The sequence below is a fragment of the Urocitellus parryii genome, chromosome 3 (genome assembly GCF_045843805.1).
Source record: "Urocitellus parryii isolate mUroPar1 chromosome 3, mUroPar1.hap1, whole genome shotgun sequence".
In the NCBI taxonomy this organism is placed as follows: domain Eukaryota; kingdom Metazoa; phylum Chordata; class Mammalia; order Rodentia; family Sciuridae; genus Urocitellus; species Urocitellus parryii.
In genome coordinates this window covers 81884458-81900413 of record NC_135533.1, presented here as the reverse complement: position 1 = coordinate 81900413, position 15956 = coordinate 81884458, and the positions used below count along the sequence as shown (strand labels likewise).

At 34.5% G+C, this 15956-nt stretch overlaps 1 protein-coding gene across 1 annotated transcript in view; it reads right to left on the bottom strand.

The window, feature by feature from the left end:
- Window positions 1-15661, bottom strand: part of Stk31 (serine/threonine kinase 31) — an 81249-nt gene extending 65588 nt beyond the window's left edge. The window contains exons 1-6 of the mRNA XM_026400223.2: window positions 15612-15661; window positions 12970-13016; window positions 12828-12880; window positions 10270-10368; window positions 6255-6329; window positions 4566-4724 (exon numbers count right to left, since the gene is read on the bottom strand). Of these exons, the coding sequence (XP_026256008.1) occupies window positions 4566-4724; window positions 6255-6329; window positions 10270-10368; window positions 12828-12880; window positions 12970-13016; window positions 15612-15661 (483 nt within the window). The remainder of the gene's footprint in view (window positions 1-4565; window positions 4725-6254; window positions 6330-10269; window positions 10369-12827; window positions 12881-12969; window positions 13017-15611) is intronic.
- Between the last annotated feature and the right edge of the window lie 295 nt (window positions 15662-15956).

The window sequence follows — 15956 nt, the reverse complement described above, 5'->3', positions numbered from 1 at the left end:
CACTCACTGACCCTTTTTATTGAGAAGAAGCTATTCAAATGAGGCAAGGGGTCAGGTTTCAGGGGGCTGAGTCTATCTTCATGATGTCCACTGTCAGCAGGTTGACTGACACCTGGATAGGCCACACCCAAGGGGACAGTAAGAGAAGGGGACACACACAAGGCACTTCCATGGAAGATTCTATCCTAAACAGGACAAGGAATTATATTACAAAGGAACAGGTGAGCATAGCTTCACCCATGGGGCTGAAGCAAGACACACCCATGCACAAGACACCAACCCTCAAACCCAAGAAGGGTGGGGAAAGCTCTGCCACATTTCTGTGACTGAGCACCTCAGCACCCAGCCGGGAATGTGACCCAGTCACGTGTAAGGTTGGTCTCCCACAATCTACTTTCTACAAAAACTTGAATTACCTACAGCTGAATGCTGTAAAGGTACACAACTCCTTTAGAAATTTTTATGTATAAATTTGATTTTTAGACTTCTCTTTGAAGTCAAATTCTTTTTAGTTATAGTCACCCATCACAATTAGTACCAAGTTTTCAACCAGATTCTCCCTGAATAATTATATCCACAAAGAAAGAATGCTAAAATTGAATTTTCAGTTCTAACTAGCAATGAGAATGACAAGGTAGGGGATAACATGAGTGTTTTTTACCATACTTTGCCATAAATATATATGCCAAATATTCTTTTGTAAATGTTAAAATATTTAATTTTTATCATTACAAATGTATTATATTTTCCATTAAATCTGTGAGAGAGATATACACAAGTACTTTTAAAACATATTTACGAGATAAGTTACCTTTTAAATAAATCTGGTTACTGGTTCAGTGTTAGAGTCTGTAAACAAGTCAGAATGGCGTCTGGCATTTTGCCAGAGGGAGTGGTTTGTGAAGTGGCGCCAGCGAGCCATTAAGTGTGGAGATTCCTTATTGGTTGATTGCTGTATCTAGTTTATGTTAATTAAGATAAGCTGTGTGGAATATATATATACCGCTCCTGTCCTACAATAAAGGGCTCCCACTCCTGCTGTATCAATCTACACAAGTTGCTTATCACCCCCCAGTTATTTTGCCCAGCCAGCCGGGCTGCGGCAGTTCAGAACACAGAACTTTCAATAATTTAAAAAAGGATTAATGTGCTGGGTGCAGTGGTACATGTCTATAATCCTAATGGCTTGAGAAACTACGTCAGGTAGGTCCAAATTCAAAGCCAGCCTCAGCAAGTTAACAAGACCCTAAGCAACTTAGTAAGGGGGTTAATCAAACAGGGGGTTGGGGTTGTGGCTCAGAGGTAGAGCACTTGCCTAGAATGTGTGAAGCACTGGGTTCAATCCTCAGCACCACATAAAAATAAGTAAATAAAATAAAGGTATTGTGTCCATCTACAACTAAAAAAAGTTAAAAAATAAAAAGGGTTATTGATATATATACACAATGGAATATTACACAGCATTAAAGAGAATAAAATTATGGCACTTGCCGGTAAATGGATAGAGTTGGAGAATATCATGATAATCGAGATAAGCCAATCCCCAAAAAACAAAGGCCAAATGCTCTCTGATAAGTGCATGGTGATCCATAACAGGGAGGGGGGAAGTATGGGGAAAATGGAGGAACTATGATTGGGCAAAGGGGAGGGAGGGGAGGGAGGGTGCATGGGGACAGGAAAGATGGTGGAATGAGATGGACAGAATTACCCTAGGTACATGTATGACTGCACATATGGTGTGATGCTACATTATGTACAACCATAGAAATTGTGCTGCAATTGAGTACAATGAATCAAAATGCATTCTGCTATCATACATACCTAATTAAAATAAATAATTAAAGAAAAAAATTTATCAAGTCATACTGATTGCCACAGAAATTAGCCAAAGGGGGGGGGGGAAGGATTGCTTGAGCTAATAACTTTACTGAATCTATCTTTCAAGGTGTGGTTTCTAAATGTGAATAAATCCTTCATTATAAAAAAAATTTTAAAAGGGGTGGGGATGTGGCTTGGTTGTTAAGCACGCCTGAGTTCAATCCCCAATACTAAAAAAAATTAATATCTAATGTCACTTTTTAATTATTTCATTTCATTTCATTTTCCAAAATGGTAAGTTTTATTCAGAAACAAGTTAGCTCATATGCTTTATACTTTATTCTTTTTTTTGTGAACGAAAAATTTATTTGCTCATTTCTTGCATTTGAAGTACTCTTCGATGACTCTACCTAATCTTGAATATGTATACTAGAAATTGGCTAAAATCTTTACACTGTTAAAATCCAATTTCCAATCTTTAGCTCTCATTCTGATTCTATATATGCTTTTTAAAGTATTCAAGGCATATATAAAAAATTCAGTCTTGGGTTGATCTTCAGCAATTTGTAAGCATCGTTCGGAGTATCAATTTCAACCATGTTATATAGCATTATGTGAATATGCTGATTTAAAACTGTGCTCAAGGCATTTCAGTTCCCAGAATACTTTCTGCAATACTCTGTGGGGAGTATTTACTTGTTTTTGTTTTTATAGAATCCCTACCATTCACCCATTTATTTAAATTCTAGATAAAATAAATACTTGCCTAACACCTAACATGCAGGGAGATTAGGCATAAAAAAAAAATTTGTCAAATATAGAGACGAATATAATATTTGTCTCTACCAAGACAGTCTTACCTCTACCAAACTCACTATCCTGTGGGAGAGAAAAATTACATTTTTACATGCCTTACATATTACACAACTAAAACAGCTGCAGGGGAACAAATGTATGCATTAGAAAAATCTACATATATGACTCCTGATCTGGGAATTAACGACTAACTGTGGACTTCTTATGCAAAGACATTCAAGAATAACTATTTTTTCCAGATAACAGTCTGCTAATTAGCTTATCTCTAATTATTTTTTTAATACTGAACTAAATATCCAAATACAAATGTTTATACATAGCTGCCTAAAAAGAATCTATGGAGCATACAGAACAGTCTCAACTGAAGTTTATTCCCTCAGTTCCAAACTTTAAAAAAATGCCTTCTAGCCCTTGAGGTGTAGTTCAGTGATTGAGCAAGTGCCTAAACAACAAAAGATCCTGGGTCCCAGACCACAAAGAAAACAAAACCAAAAAAGCCTTTTCTTTCTTGATTCCTGTTTGTTTCAACCAACATACATCTGTGTATCATCTTACCATGAAAACAGCAATGGATTTGGATGAATTCTAGCCACCATGGCTCTGCACTAAGTAGCTTTATGATTTTGAATACATTATTAAGTTGTTCTAGACCATAATTTCCTTATTTGGGAAATATGATAACAGTAGATCAATTTTAAGTCTGTGACTTAATATTATAGGGTTCTAGGCATGTGGGAAATTCAAAACAAACCTTTACCTTGGTCAAAGCTATTATTAAAGAAAAATTTAATAAAAAATTAGATTTTAAACCCAAAATACTAGGTATAATTTTATAATATCTACATTTTATATAAGTCTGAGCTGTATACACAGAAATGTTTCTCATATGTAACCACAGTGCAGCAAATTTAACATTCAACACATCAGCAAGATTATCAAAACACACAAAAAGATGCAAATACAAGGTTTCTAAGTTGTAAGTACTACTGTTCCATATAATGCGGATTAAATCATTTTTCATATAAGCCACTTGAGTTGCTAAACAAAACTATTACAAACCTATTACTTTGAAATGTAATATCCCTCACCAGCACTACCACTCACAAAAAGAACATATCATTATTGTATAGTAAACTTAAAAGGAGGTATTCCTATAAGTCTATCCCTGAAATTATCAAATGTCTTCCACAATTAGTTAACTTACCCACAACCCAATGGAAATAAATACAAACTAGAATCCAGATTAGCAAAACCCACAACTTGATGGAAATACAAACTAGAATCCAGATTGGCAAAAACATCACTGTCAATGACTATATCATAGTATAAACCTCTACTAAAATGATAAAATCTGATTAAGTATAACCCCACTAATTTCAATTTGTGATATTTATGGTCAAGGCTAGGTTAAAGACCACTTTTACTTAATATATTCACAAAAATGATAATCAAGTAATTGCATTCATTATTTTCTTCAGCATGTTAAAAAAACAATCCTTTTAAACTTTTACATCATAGACAACTATTCACATTTGTTTTATTTATATATGTGTGTGTGTATACACACACACACATCACTTATCTACTCATCAAGAATGTCTACCTAGCAAACATAAGCATGATTATATAATTGCTTTGGAATTATTTTATGCCTTGTGTGTATATGTGTCCTTGTGTGTGCATGCAGTGAGCACACACTAGCACATACAGTACTGGTGATAAAACCCAGGGCTTTATGGCTATGCATGACAAATACTCTATCACTAAGCTATATCCCCAACCCTGGATTGTTTTAATAATTCATATTTTCTACTAATTTATATGGGTTTGTAATATTAAACAAAGTTAATGAGACTTAACTACACTAACATCTTTTTCAAGCACACAGTTTTGTTTTTACTAACAAAAAATGTTCAAAATCTGTAACTTGCCTGATCAAACTGGGTAACTTCTTGGCCAGAAGGAATCTGTAGTCCCCAAAGTCTATACTTTTTGGCAACACTGGAAAATTGCAGCTCCAAAGGAATTTCTACTATGTCAGATCGGTTTAGAATTTCAGTGTTTCCATAGTCAACATACCTCACCAGACACTAAAAAAAAAAAAAAGGAGGGGGGACAAATATCAACACTCAATCTAAATTAAATATCTCCAGAGAAACCATAATTTGCAGTTTTCTGTTGATTACCTGTATATTAGGATGGAATTTTACCTCAACCTAACAAATGCATTCAGGATCAGAACTCTAGTAATATAATCAAATGAAATCACAGTGTTTCTATATTTGGTACTAGTTAAGTTCCAACATTCCCATTTTTCATCTATCTTTTTTTTATTAACAACTAGTATGTCACACAAACATGAATCTATTAAGCTTATGGCCCTCTCTTATTTTCTTTATTAATGTTAAAATCAATCAACAAATCAATCAATCTTAAGTTGGAAACAAATCTAAAAAGAAAAGTTATCAAACTTCCTTTGATAAAATTATACTCACTCCAACTAGACCATGAAAGAGATCAAACTCACCCTTACTTTCGTATCTAAAAAAGTCAAACGTCACCTTGCCCCTTGATTCAAAAAGTTAGAGCAGCCAATCCAAAAATAAATGCAAAATATAATTCCAAGTGTTAAATGATACGGAAAATATCTATTAGAAAGGACAGTTTCACTAAGATAAACCATTACCTATGACAATAATAAACAATGAGTTTTTTTTAAAAAACAAGATAATCAGAGTTTTAAAGTTGTTTAATCTTAACACTGTATTACACCAAGAAAACTATTTATAAAACACATATATTATAAAACATATTTTAAGTCCAGAAAGCAAATATGGAAGAAACCCTAAGGGAAGACCTGTGAAATGTTTTTATACTGCCTACAATGTGCAATTGCCACTAAACAACTATTCAGAATCTCTTCTCCCCAAATCCTCCTAAAAATCTTCCACAACTGGCTGGGGCTGGGGCTCACTGGCAGAGCACTTGCCTAGCACATGTGAGGCACTGGGTTTAATCCTCAGTACCACATAAAAAATAAATAAATAAAGTAAATAAAGGCATTCTGTCCATCTACAACTACAAAAAAAATTTTTAAGAAAATCTTCCACAAGCTTTCAAGGTTAGAGAGAGAAAATTAATCATATTAAACCTAGGAATAAGAATATGGCAAACCAACCTTCATTATTAAAGATATTCACAACTAAGTAAAAAACACACCTAACTTCAGGATCAAATGTTCTTTTCCTATTCATCAATCTTAATAAAATGAACTTTTAATGTTATTCATTAGCAAGGAACAAACATAATTATTAAAAACTGAGGTGCAAAGGACCAACCAGTCACCAAAAATAATCCTCAAGCTGTATCAACTATTCTTTGACAGCCCAAGATAATTATTAAAAAAAAAAAACTTAAATTCAGAAAACATTCCTGAATCTTATCTGTTTTCAAGTAACTAATTTCTTTTTGTGTTCACTAGGAAAAAAAAACATGTTTTAATCAATTTATAAATTCACTAAACCAGACCAAGAATATGCAATGATAGGCTAAATAAGCATCAAATTTTGGAAGCACATTAAGAATTCCTTAGGGCAAAAAATCAAACACATATTTCTTGCCTTTTCATCACTGATGATTTTCAATACTTTGCATCTGTACCAACACTTATCTTCAGAAAATAATCCACCATAAATCTAAAAACAGAAAGCAAAATTATTTGGTATCTTAATGAAGAAAAGCACACTAAGAAGATTAGCATTTATTAAGTGCTTACTATGTGTCAATAGAGTTTTACATACAATAATTTATTAAATGCCCAGAACGCCATAAGGCAGATACTTTGTTTTCACCACTATGTACCCAATGTCATAAGTTAGTATTGAGCAGAACCCCTCCAAGTCCATTATGCTATTCTGCACCTCAAAAGAAACAAACAAGAAAAGTTTCAGGAGGCTGAGGCAGGGAGATCAATCACAAGTTTAAAACCAGCTGAGCAACTTACTGAGACCCTGTCTCAAAATAAAAAGAAAGCTGAGGATGTAGAGTGCTAGCCTAGCATGCATGAGGCCCTGGGTTCAATCCCCAGTACTGAAAAAAGAAAAAAAGAAAAAAAAAAAACTCGAAACAAAAGAAGGCACAAGTATCAAAGACTTAAAATAAAACTATTTTAATGTCTGAAGACATAAACAGGTATAATTATTCTTAGACCTAAATATGCTGAATATTCTACATAAGCCTAATTCTCAACCATGGTGGGATCCATTATTTCCTATCAACCAAGAAAAAAATATTTTTATACTTTTTATTTTATATATAAGACATCAGTGATATCAAGTGGATAACTGGACAATAACCTGAACAATGAATTTTCATTTATTTAATAAATTTGTGTTTAATAAAAGAGCATAACAAAAAAATTTTGCATACTTTCAGTCATTTGCTCAGCCTTAGCACTGAGAGCTGATAATTCTTTAAAAGTGAGAAGAAGACTGTCTCCTCTATCCTATGCATTTTAGGATCTTTACCAGCATTTCCCCTGACTTTCATCCACTAGATGTCAGTAGAACCACTTTCAGCTGTGACAACCAAAAACTGTCTCCAAACATTTTCAAATGTCTCCTGGGAGTAGGAGTGTGGGGATAAAAATTCACTCCAGGTTGATAACCACATTGAAGCAATATTGTCCCCAAGGGAATGAAAAGTGGCTCTTAGTGGACAGGGGGAAAGGGATCTTAGCTATTACAATGGTTTGTAGCCCTATCTGACAACAGAGATATACAATATATTTGTGATATTAAAATATGTTTAGGGAGAAAGGCCCATCAGGAAAAAAACAAGTCTAAAATGCTCCTTAGGAGGGAATCATTAACCAAAGGTTAAAGAACATGGCTTTCAATGACAGTATAAAATTAAGTTAAAACATTACTGAACTGGGACAAATTCACATATTTATTTTAAAACAAAAGTAATACATAGTAAAACCCCTCAATTCCCTAAAAATGACAAAGGGCAAACCTATGCAGAGCCACAAATGTGCATCTAGCAAATCAAAAGCTACAAATGATAGATGTATTCAATTAGTACCAAACTCTGGTTCCCTCAGCTAACACTAAACAACTAGAGGTCAAGAAAGAGCACCAATAGCATGGAACCCTCTCCCAATAACTTTATTTCATTTTTAGTAAGCAAACAAGTTTAGGAGCAAAAATAGATGACAGTTTTAAATCAACAGTTTTATTCTAATTTCAAACTCTATAAAAGATCAAATTATCTTTAATTAGGCTTTGAAGCAATATACCAATATGATTAACACTTGGTAAAAGGCACGTGACAGACATGGTATATGATTACAATCCAGGTGATGTATGAATGAGGATACTTATATCCAGGAATAGAACTGGGATCCAACCAAGCTGAGGAATCCGAAGTTCTTGGCTCTGTAAGTGTAAATAATCAGAGGCACCATAACATATAAATCTATCCCAAATAGTCTTGTATTGAGAAAACAGTCAGAACTATATATTCATTTCAATTATGCCTGGGCCCAATCTTCTCCCACAACCCCAACTAGCCATAGCAACTGACCTTCTCTACACAGTGAGGAGAAAACTATTAGGATCACCAAGAAAATTTTACAAAGTGTAATCAGAGATGATCGAGGAATATAATCAGATTCCTATTATTGAAGCTAATTTGAATTTCTGATAATGCAAGTGACTTATTTTGTATTCAACAGATAAAAAGGTATTGTTAATATTTAAACTATTAAATATAGTCACAGACTTCAGGAACACTAACAAGAAACTTCACAAACTGCATTACCTTATCCATCTAATGCTTAATTTCAAACTATGTTCCTTCCTTCTTAATTTCTTTTATATTTTTACATGTGCTATTGGGATTTTAATTGTCTTAAAACAAAACTAAAAGAGGTGTATTATTAAAAAAGAAAAGAAAAGCACATAAAAGGACTTAGTTCAGTGGTAGAATGGAGAATGTATGCTTAGCACGTGCAAGACCCTGAGTTCAATCCACAGCACACACGCAAGTGACTTCCAAAAGACTAAGACATTTTCCAACTTCTGTCTCCAGAAAATAATTTTACACTTACACTAATTTCACATATACACTAGGATATTTGTGCTACCATCTGGATTTTATTTACATATATGTGCTTATGTTATGTACTCCATTCTATATCTTATTCCTTATTAGAAAACAGAGATATAACCCTGTCTTAAGCTTTTTGGGCTTCCATAGCAAAATACCTTAGATTGAGTATCTCATAAATAATACATTAATTTCTCACAGTTCTGAAGGCTGGGAAATCCCAGATCAAACAGCCAGCAGACTCAATGCCTAATATGTTTCTATTCCTCAGAGAAGACACCTTCTTGGTACTTTCATGTATCTTCACATGGTAGCACCCTGATACCTCTTTTATTTGGAACTTCTCTTGTAAGGGCACTAATTTATGATATAGTGCCTTTGAGTGGTAAAAGACACGTGACAGACACTCAAAGGCCCCAACTCTCAGTACTTAACCTTAGGAATTAGAACTTCAACACGTAAATTTCGAGGGAAAAAAAAAACATTTAGACTACAGCTATCTCCCTCATTTAAATAACCAATTAAATGGAGGAAGTTAACTAAAGCTAGGCACCCACCCAACAAAATTTATGGAGGTACTCACTCTCAGGTGCCAACCCTGCACTTAAAATATAAAGATGAGTGCCTCTTAAAATTTTATAATTGCCTCATTCTAGTACCAGCCTTCCAAAGATGGTCAGACAGTATTCTAAAAGTCCGTTAAATTTTCCAATATAGAGTTAACAGTCAAAGAGATGGGTAGATCCGCCCTTACCTAGCTAGTGACTTTCATAAAAAGTTATCCTGGCTTTTTTCAGGAATTTCAGGAAAAAATAAAAAATAATAACACCACCTGTCTTATATGGGCACTACGAGGATTCAATGAGTTAGCAAAAAGTGCTTAGAATATTGCCCACAAAGGAAGTAAAAGTTAACTATTATTATTACTACTGCTATTGTAAAATACTGAAGGATATTTAGTTGACCCTCAGTTTTTCTCATTACAAATAATGCTGAAATAAATATCTTTGTATAAACATATGGGTGCACTTACAAAAGTGTTCAAAGGGTAAATTCTTGGCAAAGAAATTGATGCACCCAAGGGCGTCTATTATTTTGAAAAAAAACAATTAATACCCTATAGTCACTTATATAAAATAAAGATGCCAATACAATTCAGTAAAGAAACAATGGCGTTTTTATTAATCATTCTGTTAAAGTTGTTATATCCATATTGGAAAAAAAATTCAACCTCTCCCTTATATCACAATCACAAATTTACTGGAAATAATTGTAGCCTTTAAAAAAGGCAAAAGCTTCTCAAGACATATCCATATTGCAGCTATGTCAGGATTTCTTTCCATTTTAAGGCCAAATAATATTCAGTGCATAAGCATTTTTGAATGAATATATTTATTATAAGTATTGTTTACACATTCTAAAATCCTTTCAAATAGACTTTAAGTTCCAAAAACTATAAAAAATCTAAGATGTAAGAAAGTTAACAAGAGGGATGAAATAACTATACCCAAGAATATGGCTCACCTTCTTTGGATCAAGATTTCCAAAAACTGAATTGGCATGGGGACAAACTTCACACAGCGAAGAACCAATCTTCATAATATCTTTATTTCTATTGATATTCTAGGAAGAATGAATAAATTTGACACTCAGTAAAATATTACTTAACTGTTATAAAACTGAGAATTCTTTTAAACATATTTAAAAGGTTTTGAAACTTAGATATCAGATTGTATTCTTACATCATTATTTTTTCAAAATTAAAATCAGTTATTATAAGAAATAAGACTAGTCTATAAAAAAATGTTTACTTTCCAATTGGCTTAAATCACTTATTCAAATAAAATATAAAAGGTTATTAAGTTATATATAAAGAGGGTTCCCTGGAGACTGGTTGATTCCAGAGCTAGGAAACAAAAGATGTTCCTAGAGTATCTGATGGTGTCAAAAAAAAAAAAAAAAAAAAGAGAGAGAGAGAGAAGTGGTAAAAGAATGGGACATTTTTAAGGGCCAAGTAACCAATCTGTGTTCTCTGGCCAACATTTGTCCTAATGGCCAGAACAGAATTATCTGAACAATAAATAATTACAGCATTAGGTTATAAATAGTGGAATAAATACATACATCTATATTAATATAAATAAATTATTAAAAAATTAAAAATGATAGAGAGAAACAGCTCTTCCTTATAGAAGAACAATTCATAAATGCACCAAGAATGAGGAGATTAGAAAATCAGCATTAGCCAAATACTAGAGTAAAAAAATTATAAAATTTGTGGGTTAGCTTGTAATCCCAGAAGCTTGGGAGGCTGAGGCAAGAGGATCACGAATTCAAAGCCAGCCTCAGCAAAAAGGAAGTGCTAAGTAACTCAGTGAGACACTAACTATCTCTAAACAAAATACAAAATAGGGCCAGGGATGTGGTTCAGTGGTCAAGTGGCCCTGAGTTCAATCCCTAGTATCCCCACCTGCAAAAAAAAAAAAAAAAAAAAAATGGTGGATGAAAAAGTTCCCATGCTATAGGAAATATAAAGAAATTTAATTCCCTTCCCTCTGACACCATGTACATACAGTTCACAAAATCAAAAACCAGTATGTAAGCTGGGCACAGTGTCATTGCATGTAACCCCAGCAACTCAGGAGGCTGAGGTAAGAGGATTGAAAGTTGAAAGCCAACCTCAGCAAACTTAGCCAGACCCTGTCTCACAATAAAACATAAGAAAAAGCCAGGGATGTGACCCAATGGTTAGCACCATGGGTTCAATCTCTGGTACAAAAAAAAAAACAAAAAACACCACAGAATCAAAAAAAAAAAATTAGTGGATAATTGTGTTTATTAGAGGAATTTCACATTCTTAAATTCTGCCAACACATGCACTTTGGTGCTTATTCTTTAAATATTTATTTATTTATGTACCTTCAGTTTTAGTTGGATACAATAGTTTGTTTTTATATGGTGCCAAGGATCGAACCCGGTGCCTCATGCATGCTAGTTGAGTACTCTACCACTGAGCCACCACCCCAGCCCCTTAATTTTTTATTTTCAAAACTGAATACACTATCTGACTTGTAGCCTACCAAGAGAAAATTGGAAATGTTTCATAAATGCTTCAAATTTTATGATGAGAAAAATTAGCATATCTTAAATTCAAACTTAAAAACGATCAGAAAAAAATGAGTTTTCTTTCTCTTCTAGAGAAGGTCTTGAGAGATATGGTAGCTTTTTCTTCTCACTGGTTTTATTCCCTTTACAATCAGCAACCATCTGAAGATAAAGGAGCCTTCAGAAAAGTTCTTTGGGCTGGCCTAAGAGCATTCAGAATGTTACAATGTTTGACATACCACCACAGGCTTTCCTATAATACAGCTTCTAACTAAACTAGGCTGTCCCAAATCCCTAGTAACAGAATTGTTTTCCTTTATAACAAGAAGGTTGAGAAAGCATTAAACGTCTTCATGTCGTGTGTGCCAAGACAGATTTTGAAGGGTTTGTTCTGTGATACTTAAAATTATGTGATTGTATAAATGAAAAACATCAGCTGAGCCTATGGTGGTTCTCTGTGTCCTAAATATGTCCATGATAGGATCAAGCATTTTTTCCTTATAAAGGAGCATAAAATCATTGTTAACATGTTGAAGGTACAAGCAGAGTCAGAAAGCTAAATAAATGAAATTTGTTTGATTAATTAAAAGATGACACTTAAAATTTTTCTTTCAAGAAACAATCTTTAAAATGACCACTAGATGGAGCTATAACTTCACTCAATTATGCAGCACCCTCTAGCCTCTTAAATTTATGCAGCCTAGGACGTTGGTATTAATTACATTCAGTGTAATTATGAAGTCACAATCTTGCTGATTTTAACATTTTTACTCATTACTATGAATATACTACTCATATTTCAACTATAGTTACAGTTATAACCAGTTACATTTTAATAATGCTTAGGGCTAAACAATTTAACAAAAATTAGGCAGTGATAATGATAAACATACTTACTCCTAGGTTTTTTGTTGTTGTTGGGGAAGACAGGTTAGGGAGGGAGGGGAAGAGAAGAAATCAACCTGACTGCTATTTACCTGGGCCCAAAATGTTACTGCATCTTCAACATGACTTCCAACCACATCTTCAACTAAAACCAAATCACAATGTAAAGAAAATTAGAAATTAATCATAATAATCTAGCTCTTACACCCCAAAAATAATTTTTAGCATCAGTACCTTTATTGTAATGTATATCTTCATCCATTTGGACAATTCCTGAAAAACTAAAACAATTCAATACTTTGAATTAGGTTATAATAATCCACTCATTAACAATAAAGACTAAACTACATGAAGCTCAAACTTTCTCAAGTGTGTTCTGCACTAATGAATTCTGTCAAAATTCAAACTCCATATTAAAAATGAGCTGAAACATTCTCTTCAATAGTTCCTATTCTTGTGAGAATATTGTAGTTTACAATTTCATCATTTATAGTCTCTGTCCTTAAAATTGTCATTAACAAGACTTTTACAAATTTACACTGAAAAAGATATGGAGGTTCTTCAAAAGACTAATCATGGAACCACCATATGACCCAGCTATACCACTCCTCAGTATTTACCCTAAAGAATTTAAGTCAGGGGCTGGGATTGTGGCTCAAAGGTAAAGTGCTCGCCTAGCATGGATGAGGCACTGGGTTTGATCCTCAGCACTACATAAAAATAAAATGCAGATGTGTGTCCTCCTATAACTAAAAAATAATTATTTTTAAAAAAGAATTAAAGTCATTATACTATAGTGCTACATGCTTTCCCATGTTTAGAGCTGCCCAGTTCATAAGCCAAACCACAGAACCAGCCTAAGTGGTGATCAATGGATGAATGGATAAACAAAATGTTCCATACATACACAGCAGAGTTTTATTCATCCTTACAGAAAAAAAACGAAATTGTTTATTTACAGGAAAAGAGATGGAACTAAAGATTATTAAGCAAAATAAGCCAAACTCAGAAGATCAAGGGTCATATGTTTTCTCTCATATGTGGAAACTAAAGAGGCAAAACGGAAAAGAAAGATGGGGGCAAGAGGTCTCATAAAAATCAAAGAAAGATCAACAAAGGAAAAGGACCAAGGGGTGGAAGGTGCAGAAGGAGAGGGGAAGTGCTGAGGACTGATATTGTCCAAATTATGTTGCTATATTGTGTGCACCTACGAGTATGTAACAACAGATCCTATCATTATGTACAACTATAATGCACCAGTAAATAAAAGGGGAAAAAACAGGAAAAAATTACACTAAAGATAAGTCATGCATTTTGATCACTTACATAAATCAAAACTTTGGAACAATGTGCCTATTTTTATAATAAATTAATGACTTGTCAAACAAAAAGAAGGCTTCTATAAGAAGAAACACTACAAATGCTTCATACTGGTAATCAATTTTCTTTTAAAGACACAGAGGCTATTGTTTTTGAAAATACCCTGGGACTAAAGATGGTAAAATAAATCAAGTTTTGCCCATTACTCAAAAAAATTTTTTCATCACACAATATTATACTTTCCCAACTGAAAAGTATTTCAAAAGAAATGTCTTCTACTTTATAATTTTATTCTCAACACACTAGAATACTGTACTGTCCATTCATAGATACTGAAGAAAAATAAAATGTTTTAATTGCTCAGTCCCAGCTGATTTTACTTCCTTCTCAGAAAAAAAGTAATTTACAGAAGGTACATATCAACAATCTGATGGTGAATTTGATATGATTAGCTGGCATGACTCACACCACTCTCTGCACCCCCTTACCACCACCACTACTATTTTTATGGTCTTGAGTTTTTAAGACAAATATTCTATGCAGCTATATGTTGAAAAGGATGGGGGTAGTTCTCTTCACAGAACTGCCTTAAAAAGGCAGACATCCCAGGGCTGGGAATGTGGTTCAGTGGTTGAATGCCCCCCTGAGTTAAATACCCGTACACCTCCACACCCAAAAAAAAAAAAAAAGGAGCAGAGCAGATATCCTACAGTCTGTCATGTTTTTAAAAAACACTTTTTTAAAGAGTTATCTAAGAACACCTCTATACCAAAGTTTCAAATGCTCTAAACAAAGAAAAAAAGATTATTAACTCTTCATAACAGAAGAAAAAAAAGCCTTATAAAACCTTCAAACTTCATTCTTATGGTTTTTGTTACAACTTTAATTTTTTTTTTCCTTCAAATACACTAAATGCCTTTCAAACATCTTCAAACCAAGGACTCTTCAATACTGGTCAAAACTAATTTTTAAATTAAATTGACTGAAAACTTGTAAAACAAAATTGGAATCTGTTTAGAGGGATTACGTTTCCCTTGAAGACATTATGCCTGGGATTTAGTTTTAAAAAAAAAAAAAGTTTACTTTGTAAAACTTACCACTTGCCCTAAAAAGTTATTTTCTACCAGTTTTAAATCTTATTTTTAAAATGATTGTCCCGCACGTTCATGCAGCACTGCTACAGTCCCAACTTTCCGCTTAAATGGATTACCAAACCTCCACTTCAAAAAGAGAATTTGTAAGGCAGGCACAGGTGGCTTCACTCTTGTTGTAGAAAGGACTTTGAAAATTTAAGTGGCGCAGATTTGCGGGAAAGAGAGCAAATAATTCCACCCCAGGCTTTACCAACATTGTTATCTGCAAACCCGTTTCGCTCCCTGGCACCAAATTCTGAAACCTGGGCGCCCATAGCCCCTTCGCGGGACCAGGCGGCCCCAGGGCGCGGAAGGCCAGAAAGCAGGCCTCGTGCGGAACTTGAGCCCTAAAATGCAACCAGCCCCAAAACTAAGGTCCCAGAAGTGGCCACCATCGCACCTGCCACAAGGATTACTACTGACCTCACACTTTCTGTCACAGACGCTCTAGAAAAGGGCCCCTGGCCCCACATGTTAGACCCTCAGCCCGCCGCCCGCTTCCCGCCACAGCAGAAAGCCCTCGGCCGTCGTCGCGCACGTGCAGACGCTTACCGCGCGTGCTTCCGCGACTCAGAACCCACGCTGCGCTTGCGCACACGGTGCTGAGCCATCATCCGGGCTTGGCGGGAGCCGCTGCCACTTCATAAGACCCCGGAGGCTGCTGCGAGGCAGGCACGTGCATGCCTAAAATAGTACTGAGGCTGCGTGCTGGCTATTTATAGTCCCGTATCACACCTGTGGGCCAATGGCGGGTTCGGTTTTTGAGGC